Source organism: Pipra filicauda, unplaced genomic scaffold, assembly GCF_003945595.2.
Source record: "Pipra filicauda isolate LSUMZ 115617 unplaced genomic scaffold, ASM394559v2 scaffold775_size95755_pilon, whole genome shotgun sequence".
Classification (NCBI taxonomy): Eukaryota; Metazoa; Chordata; class Aves; order Passeriformes; family Pipridae; genus Pipra; species Pipra filicauda.
Window position 1 is genome coordinate 7,665 of NW_024104948.1, and position 17,707 is coordinate 25,371.

General features: G+C 53.4%; 1 protein-coding gene across 1 annotated transcript; it reads right to left on the reverse strand.

Moving 5' to 3' along the window:
* Positions 1 to 1,143: 1,143 nt before the first annotated feature.
* Positions 1,144 to 2,065, reverse strand: LOC120324923 (olfactory receptor 14J1-like; the record flags this gene model as incomplete). The annotated part of the gene is made up of 1 exon (XM_039389824.1): positions 1,144 to 2,065. A coding segment is annotated over exon 1 (922 nt), but the record flags the coding sequence as incomplete, so codon positions are not given.
* Positions 2,066 to 17,707: the final 15,642 nt, after the last annotated feature.

Here is a 17,707-nt window from a genome sequence, read left to right on the forward strand (position 1 = left end):
CTGTTCCCATCCACAATCATGGAGCAGGTCATGAGAGAGAGGAAGAAAAAAATTTTTCTGAAGTCTTGGGACATACCCCAATCCCATGAGGGGGGATTCCACTGATGAGGTCTGATTTTCAGTTTTCTGTCTCTTCATGTTCTGTCTCCCCTGCTTGGATTCCTGTGAGTGAGAGCATTTCTTTTTCTGTTTGGTGCTCACTGAAGCTGTGCAGGCAGCTCAGAGGGTGACCCATGGAGCTGTGGGTGCCTCTGGCTGCATCCCAGTGCCCAGCTGTGCTCTGTGCTTTGGGAAAGGGCAGAAGTGCCTCTGCTGGAGGGCAATGCTTCTCTGCCTGCAGAGCCTTCCTGCCTGCCCAGGGGCAATGGTGCCCAGCCGGGCTGCTTTCCTGCTGGGCAGGGAAAGGGACGGGCCAGAAGGCAGGGCAGGGACGGAGCAGACATGCTGAAGTGTCCTCAGTGCAAAGCAAACGTGGACTTCTGACTTGGTCCCTTGATGTCCCTCCATGGAGGGACAACCAACCTCTTGCAGGTGGGGTGAGAGCCTGAAGCCTTCCTGCCCTGCCCTCAGGAGATGCCCTTTGCTGATGGAGGTGCTGTTGTGGAGCCCAGCTCTGTGCCAGCAGTGCCAGGGCCTGTCCCTGCCTGTGATCCCAGCACGGACACGCAGCAGGACTGTGCCCAAGCTGCCAGAGCACTCAGGCCTTGCACCCACAGCAGGGCTGGGAAGGACAGTGTGGAGCTGGAAAGAGCAGATGTGGAAGGAGCAAGTGCCCTTGTCCCTGGCTGTGCTGCTGTGCTGGGAGTCTCTTCCCTCCAGCTCTGCACACAGGCACTGCCCCTGCAACTCCAGAGAAGGGCTGAGGAAGCATCTTGGACACTCAGGTCAGGGCAGAGAACTTCATTCTACTCAAATGTACAGAGAACAAGCCTTTTGAAAGTCTTTGAATTACAGAAGAATGGTAGATATTGATGTAGAAATCCCATGAGCAGTGCCATTGATTTGTGGGCAACACTATAAAAGTAGAAAAAGAGTAAGGAAATGTATTGACAATAAAAGGGACATATAGGAGAAAAAAGGCTTAGATTGCAGTGAGTTACATTTGGAATGTTATGCAGAATAAAAGACACACATTATTATTGCCTCTAAATCCAATCATCAGTTTCCTCAGGGCATCCTTGAGCTCCTGGTTCCTGAGACTGTAGATGAGGGGGTTCAGTGCTGGAGGCACCACCGAGTACAGAACTGAGAGGGCCAGATCCAGGAATGGGGAGGAGATGGAGGGGGGCTTCAAGTTGGAAAATGCTGCAGTGCTAAAGAACAGGAAGAGCACGGCCAGGTGAGGGAGGCACGTGGAAAAGGCTTTGTGCCGACCCTGCTGAGAGGGGATCCTCAGCACAGCCCTGAAGATCTGCACATAGGAGAAAACAATGAAAATGAAACAACCAAATGCTACACAGCAACTAACCACAATGAGCCCAATTTCCCTGATGTAAGAGTGTGAGCAGGAGAGCTTTAGGATGTGTGGGATTTCACAGAAGAACTGTTCCAGGGCATTGCCCTGGCATAGGGGCAGGGAAAATGTATTGGCTGTGTGCAGCAGAGAATAGAGAAAGCCAGTGGCCCAGGCAGCTGCTGCCATGTGGGCACAAGCTCTGCTGCCCAGGAGGGTCCCGTAGTGCAGGGGTTTGCAGATGGCAACGTAGCGGTCGTAGCACATGATGGTGAGGAGGGAAAACTCTGTTGACATGAAGAAGGCAAAGAAAAATAGCTGTGCAGCACATCCTGTGTAGGAGATGGTTGTGGTGCCCCAGAGGGAATTGTGCATGGCTTTGGGGACAGTGGTGCAGATGCAGCCCAGGTCTGTGAGGGAGAGGTTGAGCAGGAAGAAGCCCATGGGGGTGTGCAGGTGGTGGTCCCAGGCTACGGCGCTGAGGATGAGGCCGTTGGCCAGGAGGGCAGCCAGGGAGATGGCCAGGAAGAGCCAGAAGTGCAGGAGCTGCAGCTCCCACCTGTCTGTGAATGCCAGGAGGAGGAACTGGGTGAGGGAGCTGCTGTTGGACATTTGCTGTTCATTAGGACAGGGTCTGTTCAGAAAAGGAAAGCACAGAGAACAATTAAGACAGCCCCCTCTCAGCAAAGCCAGTGCATTTTTCAGGGAAATCCCCTCCAAGTCAAGACATTTCTTTTCTCTGGTTTGTGCTCTCTGAGGGTGCTGGGAGGAGCAGGAGCTCTGCCCATGTGCTGCCAAGGACTCAGCTTTGCTCTCCTGCAGCTCAGACATGGAGCTGTTTTGTGACAGCTCTCATGATCACAGGGGATGTCACATGGAACCCAGCTTTGATGGAAAAGTTCAATTCCTGTGCTGTTGTCTTGGAGAAATTTGGGCTGCAGGAAAGAGGCACAGTGTACCCTTAAAATATTTTTTACTGAGTTTTTTATTTACAATCATAAAACTTGAGGGGTGTTTTCTTAGGGCAAATTTTTCTGATGACAAATCTGAAGAGTGTTGAGCCCGGACAGGCAGAAGGGCTGAGCTCTCCCTTGCTTATTGCAGAGCCAGGAGAGCTGCAGTGCCTCTCAGCCTGATTCCCATCTGCCCTACACTTTCCCTTGGGCTGCCTTGAAGATGACTTCACACACAGATTCCTCTTTAAAATCCCCACCAGGATCTGTGCTGAGAGCAGGGCAGCGCTGCTTGAAAGGGCAGCTCTGGGAAGTGTCCCCTGTGCCAGCCCAGAGGTGCAGCTGTGCTGGACAGAGCAGGACAGGAGCCCTCCCCCAGAGAAGCCAAGGGCTGGCACAGGAGAGTGCCCACCCCCAAGGGAAGGCTCAGCACTGCCCAGGGTCCTGTGCTCATTTCTGATCCTGCCTGAAATATTCACCTCTGAGAGTAAAAGAGTTGGAATTTCAGTGTAGCCTCCTGACCTGAGAGAACAATGTCTCTGCTACAATGCCTGAGCAGGAAACACACCTCAGGACTAATTCCTTTCCTGTAGCCCCTGTCTGTTTTTAGATTTGCAAAAACTTCTCCATTCAATATGGTGTAGTGGTGTGGAGCTGTGAGCAGGTCTGACCCTGCAACAGCAAGACATGGAAAAGATCCTGCCTCAGCTGCCAGGTTTGCCCACAGCCCTTCTGCCCCAGCCCTGGCAGCAGCTCCCCGGGCCGGCTGAGAGCTGCCCCTGGCAGGCAGCAGAGTCCCTGCCCAGCACAGCACCCTGGGCTGCAGGACCCTGCTCTGCCCCACAGCCCTGGGCACCCCTGCCTGCACCCCCGGCTTCACAGCTCTTCCAAAGGGCCCCAAAACAGCCCCTGCTCACCCATCCCATCAACTGGGGCTGGGTCAGCTTTAGGAGATGCCTCCAGGAGCTGCCCCTGCACTGCCCTGCAGCCACAGACTCACCGTGTGCAGCCCTGCCAAGATTCCTCCTGCAGGGAGCTCTCAGCCCTCCTGCCAGTGCTGAGCCCCTTGAAGCTCTGTCTGTGCCCTGCTGGTGTCCCTGAGCTGCCCTGGCAGTGCCCTCAGCCCTGCTGGGCTGTGCAGAGGAGCTGCTCACCAGCAGAGCTGTCTCTTTGAAGCTCTTCTTGCTTGCCAGGAGCTCCCTGTGTGCCAGGAGCCCAGCCCAGCTCAGCAGCACAGCAACTGCCCCCAGGCATTTAATGACCCTCAGGGGGGTTTGATGTTGTTTACATGAGACTCAGTCCCTGAGAGGAAGTTCAAACAACTTTTCAGAAGTCAAACTGAGATTGAAACACTGAAGTTTCTTGTTGTGCTAATGAGTCTCACTGAGGGACACAACTGAGAATGTCTCCCTGGGTTCCAGTTGGAGCAGAAAACTGCAGACAGTGATGACAAGGATGGACAAGCAAGGGAAAGGTGGCTCTGATGATGAACAAACCTTGACTTGTTTCCTTAATCCAGAGGACCAAGCCCTGACCCCCAGCCCCTGGGAAGGCAGACCCTGTCCCTGCCTCATTCCTCAGGGCTCTTCCTGGGGCACTGGCATGTGGGATGTGCAATGCCAAGGGCAGGACCATGGGGTGGCACCTGCCAGGCTGCTGAGCAGGGACAAGGAGGCCATGAGGCCCCAGGGCTGCAAGGGGCACTCCCCTCCTCCTGGCATCAGGGGCACAGACAGCAGCCATGGCCAAAGGCCTGCAGAAGGTGGCTGTGTCAGGGCCTTTCAGCTTCTCCCCATCCCTGTCTCCTCTCCAGCCCAGGCTGTCCTACGGTGTCCATGCCCTGCCCCTTTCCCTGCAGGCTGTCGTCATCCCCCCGGCTGCCCCACCTGGCTGGCACCTTCCTGCACTGACATCTCTGCGTCCTCCCTGGCTCTTCCTGCACACACAAAGCCTTGGGCTCATCCAGACTCCTCCTGGCTGACGTGTTCCAGCCCAGTGTTTTCCATGGAGTGAAATTCCTTTTTCCTCATGTCCACTCGGGACCTCCCCAGCTGCACTTGGCATTAATTCTTTCTTTCTCATGCTCTTCTCTGCTCTGACAAAAGGATCCACCTTCTCTAAATCCTCCCTTCAAGCCCTCTCAGGACTATCCTGTATTGTCCTCAGTCTCCACACCTTTGAGGCCACAGCTCCTTAGCCCATCTCTAGTGCTCGTGTGCTTGAGACCTTTAAAGCCCATTTTGGAAGATCTCTGGGCACTCACTAAGGTTTTTGCAGATGAAAATGTCATGCTCATAGTCTAAGGAAATCACAGGGATACTATTTACCAAGGCCTGTAGTGGTAGAACATTGGGCAGTGGCTTTGAACTGAAAGAGAAGTGTTTTATATTGGATAATAGGAGATAAGATTTAACAATAAGGGCAGCAAGAATTGGAACAGGTTTCCAGAGAAGTGGATGTCCCATCCCTGCATTTGTCCAAGGTCAGGGACTGTGAGTAACCTCAATGAGTAAAAGATGTCACTGTCCTTGTCCAGGGACTTCGATCAGATGACCTTTTAGCTCTCTTCCAAGCCAAATCATTCTAGGATTCTTTTGGGTCTAAAGTCCCAAACTCCTTCTCCAAAGAATTTCCACGTTGAGGACATGAATTGCCATGTTTTTGGAGAAACAAATAGTCAGGTCTTGTGTTCTTCGGGGGGCCAGACTGCCCAGACTGGGGTGTGTGTGTGTTGGAAGCACAGAAGAGTGAAGCAAATGCCAAGCTAAACACCCAATGTAGCCTGACTTTGTCCCTAAGTGGGGGATGAGAATTGGACCCAACATGTGCAGGGACAGATGGAGGGGTTTGTCCCCCTGGCCCTGCCCAGAAGGGACACCTTTCAGGAAGGGTTGTGGCCTTGGCTGTGCTGAGGGTTGCCCCGGGCAATGCAGCTTGGGATTGCAGTGGCACTGTCAGGGCTCTGCAGAGCTCCTGGCAGTTCCTGCATTTGTCCCCAGCAATGCCAGAGACCTGCAGGGGTTGCAGTCAATCACTTGTGCTCTTTGGGACCCCGACTGGCTCTGCTGAATGTCAGCAGGCCTGGAGTTCCCAGACTGTTCCTGCATCCAGGGTCGGGCCTGCAGTGATGTTTGTGCAGCATTAAATTGGTGCAGTGGCAGGATGGCCATGGATCCATTCCTGCACAAACACAATGGGGCTCCATCCCAGGCAGGGATAGAATGGGCCCCCAAATGTTGGAAGGATAAGAAGCAGGGAGTTTTGGCCCTGTGGAACCCCATGGAACCAAAGGAACCCTGGGACATGGTGGAACCTCATGGAATCAAGGGGACATTGTGACCCTGCAGCACCTCATGGAACCAAAGGGAGTCTGGGACGTGGCAGGGCCTGATGGAAACAAAGGCCCTCCCCGGGGCCTCAGGCCCAGCCTGGACCTCCCCCATCCCTGTGAGGATTTTTGGAGGGTCGTGTGTCCCCCCCTCATCTGCTTTTATTCTGACACCACCCAGCTGCTCCCAGTGATCCCAGTAAAGCTTCCCAGTTCTCCCCAGTCCTGGTTATTGGGGGGCAGTGGGGAAGGGGCTTGGGGGAATCCCAAGGGTTGGAGCTGAGTTTGGGGGGGGCAGAACCGGCCATGGGATGGATCAGAAATGCGGACCCCCCTGTGTTCCCCCCATGTCACCCCACTCTGCGGGGGCTTTGGGAGGGCACCTGCCCCTCAATAAAGCAACCAGTTCACCCCAAGAGGTGCTGGGACCCCCCAAAAGCTTCCCCAGAGCTCCCCAAGGACCCCCAAACACAGTCAAAGCCCACCAAGGACCCCACCCAACCCCTTTTCTGGGGGGACTTCTCTGGGCACTGGTGGTGCTGGGAGCCCCCCCGGCTGCGGGCGAGGAGCTCTCGGGTGAGCGAGGGTTGGGAAGGGGGTGGTCGGTGGCAAAAGGGGGGTCAGAGGGGAAAAAATGGGTGGTGGGAACCCAAACTGAGTGGGAGGGAAGTGGGACCCCCCAAAAGTGGAGCAGGGCAGGGCACTGAGGTTTGGGGGATGATGGGAAATAGGGGGTGAGAGGTCAGAAGAGTGGGGAAAGGGCAGGGTGGGACCCTCAAATTGAGCATGAGGTTGCTAGGGATGGGGGGGATGATGTGGAAGGGGTGGGAGATGAGGGAAAGAGTTAGAGGTTGGGACCCAAAAAGTGATCCTGGGCAGGCTGGGGATTGAGGAACCATGGAAAAGTAGGAGGAACAGGGAGAAGGGTGAAAAATGGTTGGTGGTCTGGCAGGTCTGATGGTCCCATGGGGGTCTTTGGGCACAGGCAGGTTGGTAAAAAGGGGTGGCCCCCCTGAGCTCCCAACTTTCTGTGGGATGCTGGGAGTTGCTGGATCCAATCTCAGCCTTGGATTATGCCAACACTTTCAATTTAAAAGAATTACAGAGGTGTGACTGAACCACTTTTGTCCCCCAGATTTTAATGATGGCAAATCAGATCTATTGATGCAAATGAATTTATTTAGAGTTACAAATGATCAGACAAAAGATCTTCATCAGAATTATTTACTGCACAATACAAACACTAAAACTACCAGGAGTACAGGATAAGACAGGGCAGTGTTCTATACTAAAGCAATTGTTGAAGCAATTCTACTAAAGCTGGCACAAAAGTAATAATTCTTAATTAGAGATGGATGGAACTCCCCCAGACCAACGCTCAGGGGGAGATCTCTGCTCTCAACCTCCAGCAGTGACCTTGGGGGCGTCCCCAGTCAAGGTAGGAATCTCCACACACACCCCCAGGAAGGGTTCTGTTGGAAGAAGCTGCCCCTGGAAAAGGGCACTGGCCCTTTGTGGTGGAAAGGGATGGACTGACAGTCACTGGACTCCAGGGGTTGCCTCACCATCAGGGGGTTCATTCGGGGTGGAAGCAGCGGCCGAAGCTCTTCCCGCAGTCGGGGCACTGGTAGGGCTTCTCTTACTGGTGGGTCCGTTGGTGTGAGGTCAAGGTAGAGCTCTGGGTAAAGCTCTTCCCACACTCCCCACACTTGTAGGGCCTCTCCCCGGAGTGGATGCGCCGGTGCCTGACGAGGGTGGAGTTGTACTTGAAGCCCTTCCCGCAGTCGGTGCAGCGGAAGGGCCTCTCATCCATGTGCGTCCGCTGGTGCTGATGGAGATGTGAGCTGGTGTGAAACCTCTTCCCACATTCCGAGCACTTGTAGGGCCGTTCCCCGGTGTGGATGCGACAGTGGGCAAGGAGGCTGGAGCTGTCGTTGAAGCTCTTCCAACATTCCCCACACGTGTATGGACGTTCCCCAGTGTGGATGTGCTGGTGTCGGATCAGGTCGGAGCTGTCCCTAAAGTTCTTCCCACACTCCTGACATGGGTAGGGCCGTTCCCCAGTGTGGATGCGCTGGTGACGCATTAAGCTGGAGCTTTCAGTGAAGCTCTTCCCACAAACATTACACATGTAGGGACGTTCTCCAGTGTGGATGTGCTGGTGTCGGATCAGGTTGGAACTCCGGTTGAAGCTCTTCCCACATTCTCCGCACGTGTAGGGCCGTTCCCCAGTGTGGATGTGCTGGTGTCGGATCAGGTGAGAGCTCCGGCTGAAGCTCTTCCCACATTCCAAGCACCTGAAGGGCTTCTCTCTGCTGGGAGGCTGCTCAGGGACCACCAGCTCAGAGCTCCCCCTCAAGTTCCGGCCGCCTTCCTGGCACAGGCTGGCTCTTTCCTCCTCAGAGCACCCTGGGATGGCTTTGGAGCCCCTCCTGCGGGGGGATCTCCGGCCCTTTTCCTCCCCGCTGCCTTCCTGCGCCGGGGAGCCCTTCAAAACGGCCTCTCCCACCAGGGTCTCACGGGGGGATTTGTCCTCCGGGCTCTCCCTCCTCACCTCGGGGCCTGGGGCAGGAAGCAAGAAGGACAGGCAGGGGATTTGCCTCCGGCCCACAGGGAAGGCCAAGGACATCCCCCCAACTCCGGCCCCGGCAGGACGGCGGCGCCAGCGGGGTTGTCCTGCAGCCGGGGCCATGCTCGGCTGACAGAGCCAGCACAACACCCGCCCAAAGGGACACTGACTTCCTCCTCACCTGCCTGGGGGGACCAAGGCATCTTCCTCTTCCTCCCAGCCTCCTCCTCCACCCGCCCAAGCTTTGGGAAGGACAGATCCTGATGGGGGGGAAAACAAGGGCTGAGTGCGTTGGCTTGGGGGTTCCTCCTGCCCAAGTCCATCTCTAGAACTCACCGGGCATCATAAAAACCTCCAAAACACCAAGATTCAGCCCAGAAAAACCCAAACCACTGAGATTCAGGTAAAAAACCACTCAGAAATAGCAAGAAGATCCCCGTCCTCCCAAACTGCACAAATATGAGATTCAGCTGAAAAATACTGCAAAATATGAAGATTCAGCTCAAAAAATCTCTCCCAGAAGTTCCCCATCTCTGGTCTCTCCCCTCTGCGGTTCGGAGGGTCTCCCCTGTCTTGGATGTTGGGGGTCCCACTTAGGGATGCTGGGAGTGTTCGGGGTCCAAGGGTCCCTTCTCCTCTGACTCTCAGCTTCGGGGTGCTGCATTCCCAGATATTCCCCTTCTCCAGGTTCTCCACTTTGTTGTCCCGGGGATCCCAGGAGTCCCCACTGTCCAGGCTTCCCCTTCTCCACGCACCCTGTTTCAGGTTCCCAAGGGTCCCGGGGCTCCTCCCTCTCCATGCTCCCCCCTCGAGGCTGCCGGGGGTCCCCCAGCTCTGGCATCTCCCCGCTCCGCCCTCCACACTCAGCAGCTCCCGGGCTCCACACCCACCCCCGGCACTCCCGGGGGGCCCCAAACCCGCTGTGTCCCCCCCATCAGCACCGGGCTGACAATGGAGCCGGCGGGGCCTGACCCAGCAACACCAACCCCCACTGTGGGGGGGACCCGCATCCCCCCACCCACCACCAAGGCTCTGCCACCAACCCAGCCCGGCACCCCCAAAAAACACCTCCTGCCCACCCCCAAAAGCCCCCAAGGGCACAGCCCTGCACAAGGGCCGGCTGTGCCCAAGGCAACCAAACAGCTCCACAGGCGTTGGCTGGGGGGATGTGAGGGCTGGGCCTGCTCAGCACAGCCCCGGCCTCGTGCCCAGCGCCTCTTTCCTGACCCACACAAGACCTTCCCGGCCCCCCCAGGGCTCCCCTGCTGCTGCCTCTGCTCCTGGCCCTGCCTTTGCTGCTCCCTTGGCTGGGGCAGCGGCTGCAGGGGGGGATGGCAGCAGCTTCAGCTCCACGGCACTTCCTGGGGGGAGCTCAGCCCGGGGGGACGGGCAGGGACCTGATGGGGATGGACAGGGGCCCAGCAGGGACAGCCAGGGCCTGCAGGGGAAGGCACAGGGACAACCTGGCCCCCCACACTGCCACCGCTGTCTCTGCTCCTCCTTGCAGGCTCCGTGGCCAGGCACAGTTTGTGTTCCTGGGTGCCCACCATCTCAGCACTTGGAGACGCTCAAATCAGCGCCCGCAGCTCTGCAGCAAAGCCCCAGCTCACCTGGCACACAGGGGATGGACACAGCGCCTTCTCAGAGATGGGCATTCACAGCTTCAGGTCTTTCCCACCACAGGGCTCTCCTTCCTCAGCAGCACCTCTGCCTTGCACTTATTCTCAGCCTCACCTCAGGGACAGCTCTGGGCTCACCTCCGCGCCACTTCTCAGCCTCACCTCAGGGCCTGGGCTCAAGGACAGGAACCTGCAGGGAGGGGACATCAGGTGCAAGCTGAGGGCTGCCTGCTTGCACTGGCCTCTGGGCTTCTTTCTCCTTCTACAACCAGCCCACAACTCAGCCTGCTTTTCTAACACCACACATTTACAGACTAACCTTGGAGATAGATATGGACAGACATCTCTATCACCCTGGGGATAGAGCCTCAAGCATGTGCTGCCATAGGAATGGCAATCACAGAATCACAGAATCAGCCACGTTGGAAAAGACCTCCGAGGTCCTCAAGTCCAACCCTTGATCCAACCCCGCCGTGCTTCCCAGACCATGGCACTGATGCCACATCCACTCTCACCTTCAACACCTCCAGGTCACGCTGACTCCACCCCCTCCCTGCCCAGACCATTCCAAGGCCTGATTACTCTCTTGGGAAAGAATTGCTTCATAATATCCAACCTAAACCTCCCCTGGCACAGCTCAAGACCCAGCCCTCTTGTCCTACTGCTGCTTCCTGGCACAACAGCCCCACCCCCACCTGGCTCCAACCTCCTGGCAGGGACTTGCAGACAGTCAGGAGGTCTCCCCTGAGCCTCCTCTTCTCCAGCCTCAACACCCCCAGCTCCCTCAGCCTCTCCTCACACCACTTGGGCTCCACTCCCTTCCCCAGCCTCGCTGCTCTTCTCTGGATCCTCTGACCCCAGAAATGCTCCCCCTCCCACAGAAAGGCCAAGGGCATCTGGGGACAGTTGGGGGGCTTTGTGGGGCACTGGATAATTACTGGGGGATACTGGGACAGACTGCGGGGAACCAGAGAGCATTGGGAGGACTGGGGGGTTACTGAGGGACACTGGGAGGGCACTGGGAGGGCCTGGGGGGGAACTAGGGCACACTGGGGGGCACTGGCATTGAACTGGGGAGTTACTGGGGGATACCCGGACAACGGGGGGGATACTGGCAGGTTACTGGGCCATACTGGGGGTTACTGGGTGCTCACTGCAGGATCACTGGGCCATACTGGGGGGCAGTGGGAGGTCACTGGGACACACTGGATGGTCACTGAGGGGGTTACTGGGCCATACTGAGGGTAACTGGGAGGTCACTGGGATATACTGGGGGCACTGGGATCCCCTTACCCAGATTTGGTACATCTCCCACCCTGGATTTTAGAGGGCATCCCTAGGCCCCCTCCCCTTTGGGCTGGGGGACCCCTTGAACCCCATTGCTGGGCTTTAGGGGACCCCCTAAAATCCCCTCAAAACCCCTGAAATCCCCCCCTCGACCCATCGAAACCTCCTCAAGGGCCCCTCATCCCTCCCCAGCACCCCCTAAACCCTCTCAGTGACCCACAAAACCCACCTGAGACTCCCCAATCCCATTCAGGGACCCCCAATCCCCCCCACAGGCCCTCCAAACCATCTGAGACACCTTAAACCCCCTAGAGACCCCAAAACTGCCTCGAAGGTCCCCGCAAAGCCTCCCAGGAACCCCAAACCTCCCCAGAGATCCCCAAAGCCCACCTGGGACACCCCAAATCTTCTCAGAAAACAAAACCCGCATCAGAGCCCCCCAAAACTCTTCAGGGACCTTCAAACTCCCCCCTGAGTCCTTTTAGGGACCCCTCAAAACGTCCCCGGGAACCCCCGAATCCCCCCGCTAAACCCTCCCGAGCCCTCCAGCCTTTCCACCCACAGCCGCGCTCCCCGCAGCCCCCGAGGGGATCCCCAGACCCCGCTCTCGCCGCCCCCCCCGCCAACTCACCCAGCGAAGCGCAGCGGCCGCAGGCGAGTCCTGCTCACTCCCGACCACGAGGCCAAAATGGCGCTCGCTCCGCGCGCCCTCCGCCTTTACAGACCCGCCCCGCAGCCAATCAGCGCGCGGCCACGGCCCCTGCCCGCCCTTCGCCACGCCCCCACCTGCGCGGTGCATTGTGGGAGTTGTATTCCCTGCGGCGGGGGAGGACCGGACTTGTTGGGTTTTAGTTTTTCTGTCTTCTTTTATTTTCTCTTTTTTATTTCTTTCTTTTCTTTCTTTTTTCTTTCTCCTTTCCTTTTTCTCTTTTTTTTCTTTCTCGTTCTTCTTTTTTCTTTGTTCTTTTTTTTTCAATTTTTTTCCTGCTTTTTCTTTCTTGTTTTCTCTTTTTTTCTCCTTTTTCTTTTTTTTCTTCCTTTTCTTTGTTTTTCTTTTTATTTTTCCTTTTTTTTTCCTTTTTCCTTGTTTTTTATACATTATTTTCTATCAGTTCTACTTTCAATCAGTTGTACTTTCAAGGAAAATGTAAACACAGATCAAAACAATCTCTAGGTACATAGCTTACAACAACAGATAATCCGCCATTGTTCCAGGTTTGTGAGGATTCCCAAGATCACAAACACTGAGACACCAAGGGTGGAAGTGAAGCCACTTTATCCTGTCCCTTGCCACAGCCTTCAATCCACACCCAGCCCTGGATTTCTGCAAAGCCGCTGGGCAGGAGCAGGAGATGGAGCTGGTGCTCGGCGGGAGGGGCAGCAACAACAAACCCGTGTCTTTGGCACAGGGGAAGGAATTTAGTGCTTGAGGGGTTACATTCCACAGGCTCCCCTGGGGATCAGCTCATGCTCGGACAGTGAGAACAGCAAGAACATTCCTAATAAAAATGGCAGAGGGAAGGGAGCGGAGGGGGAGCAGGGGCAGGAAAAGGAAGCAGAGCGATGGAAGATGGGCTGGGGCGGTCGGGGCTGGGGGAAGGCAGGCTGGACAATGCCTTGTTTGGTCCAGCAGCTGGACCAGCTCCAGGGCAGATGTCGGGGGAGCCTCTGCCACAGGGACATGGACAAACAGACGCTACAAAAGCTCTCAGAGGGGTTGGGGGCTCTGGGCGGGGCTGCGCTCTCGCCTCAAGCCAGGATATCCCAGGGCAGTGGAACAGCAATTCCTGTCAGCTCCCAGCAAAGATTATTGGGGTTTGCACTGGGCAAATATTGACGCTCCAGCTTCTCCTTCTCTTTTTAGAACTTTGAGCTTGCAGTCGGGTAGAAGGGCTGGTGGGGGAGTGGGAAGAGACCCACTGAGGGGCACATCTCATCCCTCAGTTAGATGGAGCTAAACCCCTAATCTTGCTTAGGAATAGCTGCTGATGCTCAGTTGTCTTCTTGCCCTTCTGCTTTAGTGGGATATTACATTTCCCTGCAGTATTGGTGATAGAAGGGTATGTCAGCTGGAATGGTTTGGTTCTTACAGAAAGCATGAACGCATTTTAAGGAAGGTATTTTTACATAGGTGAGGCCTCCAGAAAAACCCCAAACCCCCAAAGGTAATATAAGTGCATAATAAAGTGAACTTTGGAGTTTTCTTTTTAATTCTTGGGTAGAAAAGCCATCCCAGTTAGGGACAGCAATTTATTGCATTGCTGAAAAAAAAAAACAAACAAAAAAACCTAAAAAAAAGAAATCTGACTTTGTTCTCTTTCAGATTTGTTTTTGATCATAAGAATCCTTCTAGTGAAAAGGGCTAATTTACTCTTTCTAGAGGAATGTTTTAAGTGTGATTATCACAATATCACAGTTGCTGAAAAGGTCTAAAATAGGACATTGACCTTGAACATGTTCCTGCGTTTAGGATGTGGTGCTTAACATTCAAGAAACAATAGAACTGCAACACATTTATTAAGGTATCATCTCAAAATGTTCACTCTTGCTCTGTAAAGACATGCCACAAGGATTGTAGAAAGCTTGCAGTATCCCAGGAAGTACATGTGGTATTTTATCAGTGTAAATATGCATAAGATTTTCAAGATTTCTACTGGCAATACTCCATAACTAAAGTAAGTTTTCCCTTTGGTGCTGCACGAGTTTATGATTTAATTGTTACTGACATTCCACCAGTCAGATTATTAGCTTCACCAAAGGAAAGGGAAATAATCCTGTATTAATTAAAGAGAGCAACTGAATTCCCTCAGTCATCTTATCCTTGGCTGTCTGAGACAGTGATGCACTTCATTTTCCCTACAGAAACGTCAACTAAAAGAACAGCTTGGGGTGATAGTGAGAGAATCATACTGAAGGGTGTGCCTGAATTATCTTTAGGGAGGAGACCTTTTTCGTGGGTGACAGACAATGTGCCTGTGGTTCCCTTTTTCTGTCTGGGTTTTTTCCCTTTCTTTTTGTCAGGGGCTTTGGAAAAGGTGTTTTGTCAAGAGAGTAATATTCATTTATAGCAATGTGAAGGGTTTCTATCCTGTACCAGTGAAGGCACTCACCTAAATACCTATACCCATGCCCTTGAAAATAAAACAAGGAGAAAATATGGAGTATTTGTTTGAGACCAGATACATTGAATATAGTTCAGTAACATGGAAAGGCAATTGCTGTTATTTCACAGAGACATTTCTTTGTATGCTGGAACTGAGGGGAGCAGCAAAAGCTAAAAGCCTTGCTCTGTGTCTTTGTGAAGACACTGTGGGTAAGTTCAAAGGAGCATTCAGAGATTGTGTTGTGTGAGCCTTTTTCCCTAAGATCAAAACAAGGAGTAATTAATGCTAAATCCAGCAGGTGGCTTTCAAGGAATAACTTGGTCCAGTTTGTCCAACTGTGTCCAAACAGGTGAGGAAAATCTGGAACTTTAGAAGGGTTAGTTTTTTACCTCATTAGCAGGATATCCAGGGGTGCACCAAGTGCCTGCCAGTGAGCAGCACAAGAGATGAGGAGACAGTGACAATATTGTTCTAATGTTAATGTCACTGGAGCACAGAGTGAGATCACTTCTGAGTTATGTTTCTTTAATTAGTGATTGGGAATAAAGAGGAAATCACATAGTTGATGACACTTTAGGATTTATTTCACACTCTTAACACTAAGGTATTTTGCAGCTGGACTTTGAATAAGGTTCCATGGTATATTGCAAATTTCTATCTCAACAATCTACTTCTTCCCAAAGAAATTCTCAGCAGCTAACACCCTTTCATCATCTGGCTCTTTCCCTGATGGCTTGAGCTTGTTGCTCCTTTGGGTAAATACCCATTTGACACAATACACTGGGCAGCTTCTGCCAAGTGCCACTGCATCTCACTTCTTCCCTTGCCTTGAGGTCGTTGTGCTTTAAGAATCTGGCTGTTCAGATGCCCTGAAATGTCTCTAGTATTTCAATGGGAAGAAGCTTCAAGATGTGCTGTTTGGCTCACATGAAAAATGACCTGCCCAGAGAGCCATGGAAATGTAGGTGCTGCTCAGTAATGCCCCTGGACTGGGACAGGCACTGCTGAGGATGTTTTCCTTCCCCTCTCTGATTCCATTCCCACTGTTTTGTACAGACTCCTTGGGGTCAGATTTTGCACTGTACAGTTTGATAAGTTAGTGCAGATGTGTGTTTGCAGGCATGTTCTTCTTCTGTATTCCCTAATCAAATTCAGGAAACCAATACCCGGCTTGAACTTTTTTTCTCTCCTATAGTACTATTTTTATTTATTTCTCCAGAACAGCTTGAGAAAATGAAGGTACACTTAGCCCCAGGACCTTAAAGAACATCTCAATCCAACCCCCTGCCATGGGCAGGGACACCTTCCACTAGACTCAGAGCTCAGAGCCCCATCCAGCCTGGCCGTGAACACTTCCAGGGATGGGGCAGCCAGAACTTCTCTGAGCAACCTGTGCCAGGATCTCACTACCATCACAGTCCAGAAATTCTTCCTAATATCCCATCTAAGCCTTCCCTTTCTCAGTTTGAAGCCATTCCCCTTGTCCTGTCACTCCAGGCCTTTGTCCAAAGTCTCTCTCCATCTTTCTGGTTGACCACAATTAGGTCACCCCAAAGCCTTTCTTACTCCAGCCTCAACAATCCCAATTCTCTCAGCCTTTCCTCACAGCAGAGCTGCTCCATCCCTCTGATCCTCTTGCTGCTCCCCTCTGCACTCGCTCCAACAGGTCCATGTCCTTCCTGTGCTGGAGCCCAGAGCTGGAGGCAGCTCTGCAGGGGTGACAACATTACAGCCCTGTGTGTTCCAGCAAGGACACTGTGGAACCTCCTGGAGTAAAGGGGCCATTGTGACACTGTAGGGCCTTCTGGAGCCAAAGGAACCCTGGGACACTGTGGAATCTCATGGAATCAAGGGAGCATTGTGACAATGTGAAAACTCATGCAATTAAGAGGCCATTGCAACACTGCAAGGCCTCATGAAATCAAAGGAATCCTGGGACACTGTGGAAACTCATGAAACCAAGGGTTCATTGTGCCATGAAGGGCCTCATGGAACCAAGGGAGCCCTGAGACATTTTGGGACCTCATAGAATCAAGGGGCCATTGTGACACTGAGGAACCTCGGGGACTCAAATACCACTGTGACACTGCAGGGCCTCATGGAACCAAAGGTAGCCTGGGACTTTTCAGAACCTCATGGAATCAAGGGGCCACTGTGACACTTCAGAGCTTCTTGAAGACAAAGGGACCCCAGGACACTCTGGACCTAAATAAATCAAGGGCCCATATTGGCACTGTGGAACCTCATGGAATCAAGGGGTCATTGTCAAACTGCAGGGTCCCATGGAAGCAAAGGAATCCCTGTGACATTGTGGAACCTCATGGAATCAAAGGGCCATTGTGACAATGAGGAACCTCATGGAACCAACGGGCCATTGTGACACTGCAGGGCTCATGGAACCAAAGGATTCCTGGGGCACTGTGGAATCTCATGGAACCAAGGGGCCACTGTGATATGTGGGGCCTCCTAGAACCAAAGGAGTCCTGAGACATTTTGCAAACTCATGGAATCAAGGGTCCATTATCACACTGCAGAGCCTTACGAAGCCAAATGGACCCTGTGACTCTGTGGAACCTCATGGAATCTAGTGGCCATTCCCACACTGTAAAACCTCATGGATACTGTCAGGTTCCCATTATGAAAAGACACCTCTGCCAAATTCAGCTGCAAAGGAGACCATGTGCCAAAGTCAACATGGCCTTTGATTTAACAGTAAATAGGAGGTAGAGACAGTTTTGATTTAATAGTAAATAGGAGGGAGAGACAGAGAAAGAAATGGAAAGAGAGAGAAGAAGGGTGTGGAGGGAAGCCAGTGAGAGAGAGACAGAGATGAAGTAAATGTATCACACCATGGAGATCCCTGAGGCTCCCACTGGTCCTTCTTCACCCTGCTCTGCTCGGTGGAGGGTCCCCAAGTTGTGCTTCTGGGCTATCACTTTTATACAGCCCAAGCCCCGGGTATTCAGGGGGTAGATGCTGTTCCCACAGCTTGGGCTGGCACCTCTACAAGGACTTGCTTCCTTTCCCACAGCTTGCCACGGTGGGAGTTTTGCCCAGTGTGCTTCCAGTCTGCAGGTGGGAATCTTTGTCTGGATGGGTTCCCCAGACCTGCCTTACCAGCCCTGGCTTCCTGTTGGGGCTGTCTGCTCTTTCCCACACTCTGCACAGTGCAATTCTGTCCTGGGGGCTACTTCCAAAGCTTCACCTCCCTTTAGGCCTTGGAATTAAAGGCCTTCCTGTTTGCCACCAGTGCTTATGTGTTGTGGTGCCCTATGGGATTTCCCTGCTTTGACAGTGTTTTGAGACAGTTCATTGTGCCCTTCAAGTCCTTCCATGTGCACACACACACCACTCTCACCAGTGTCTGGCCCTCCAAAGAACACAAGCCCTGATG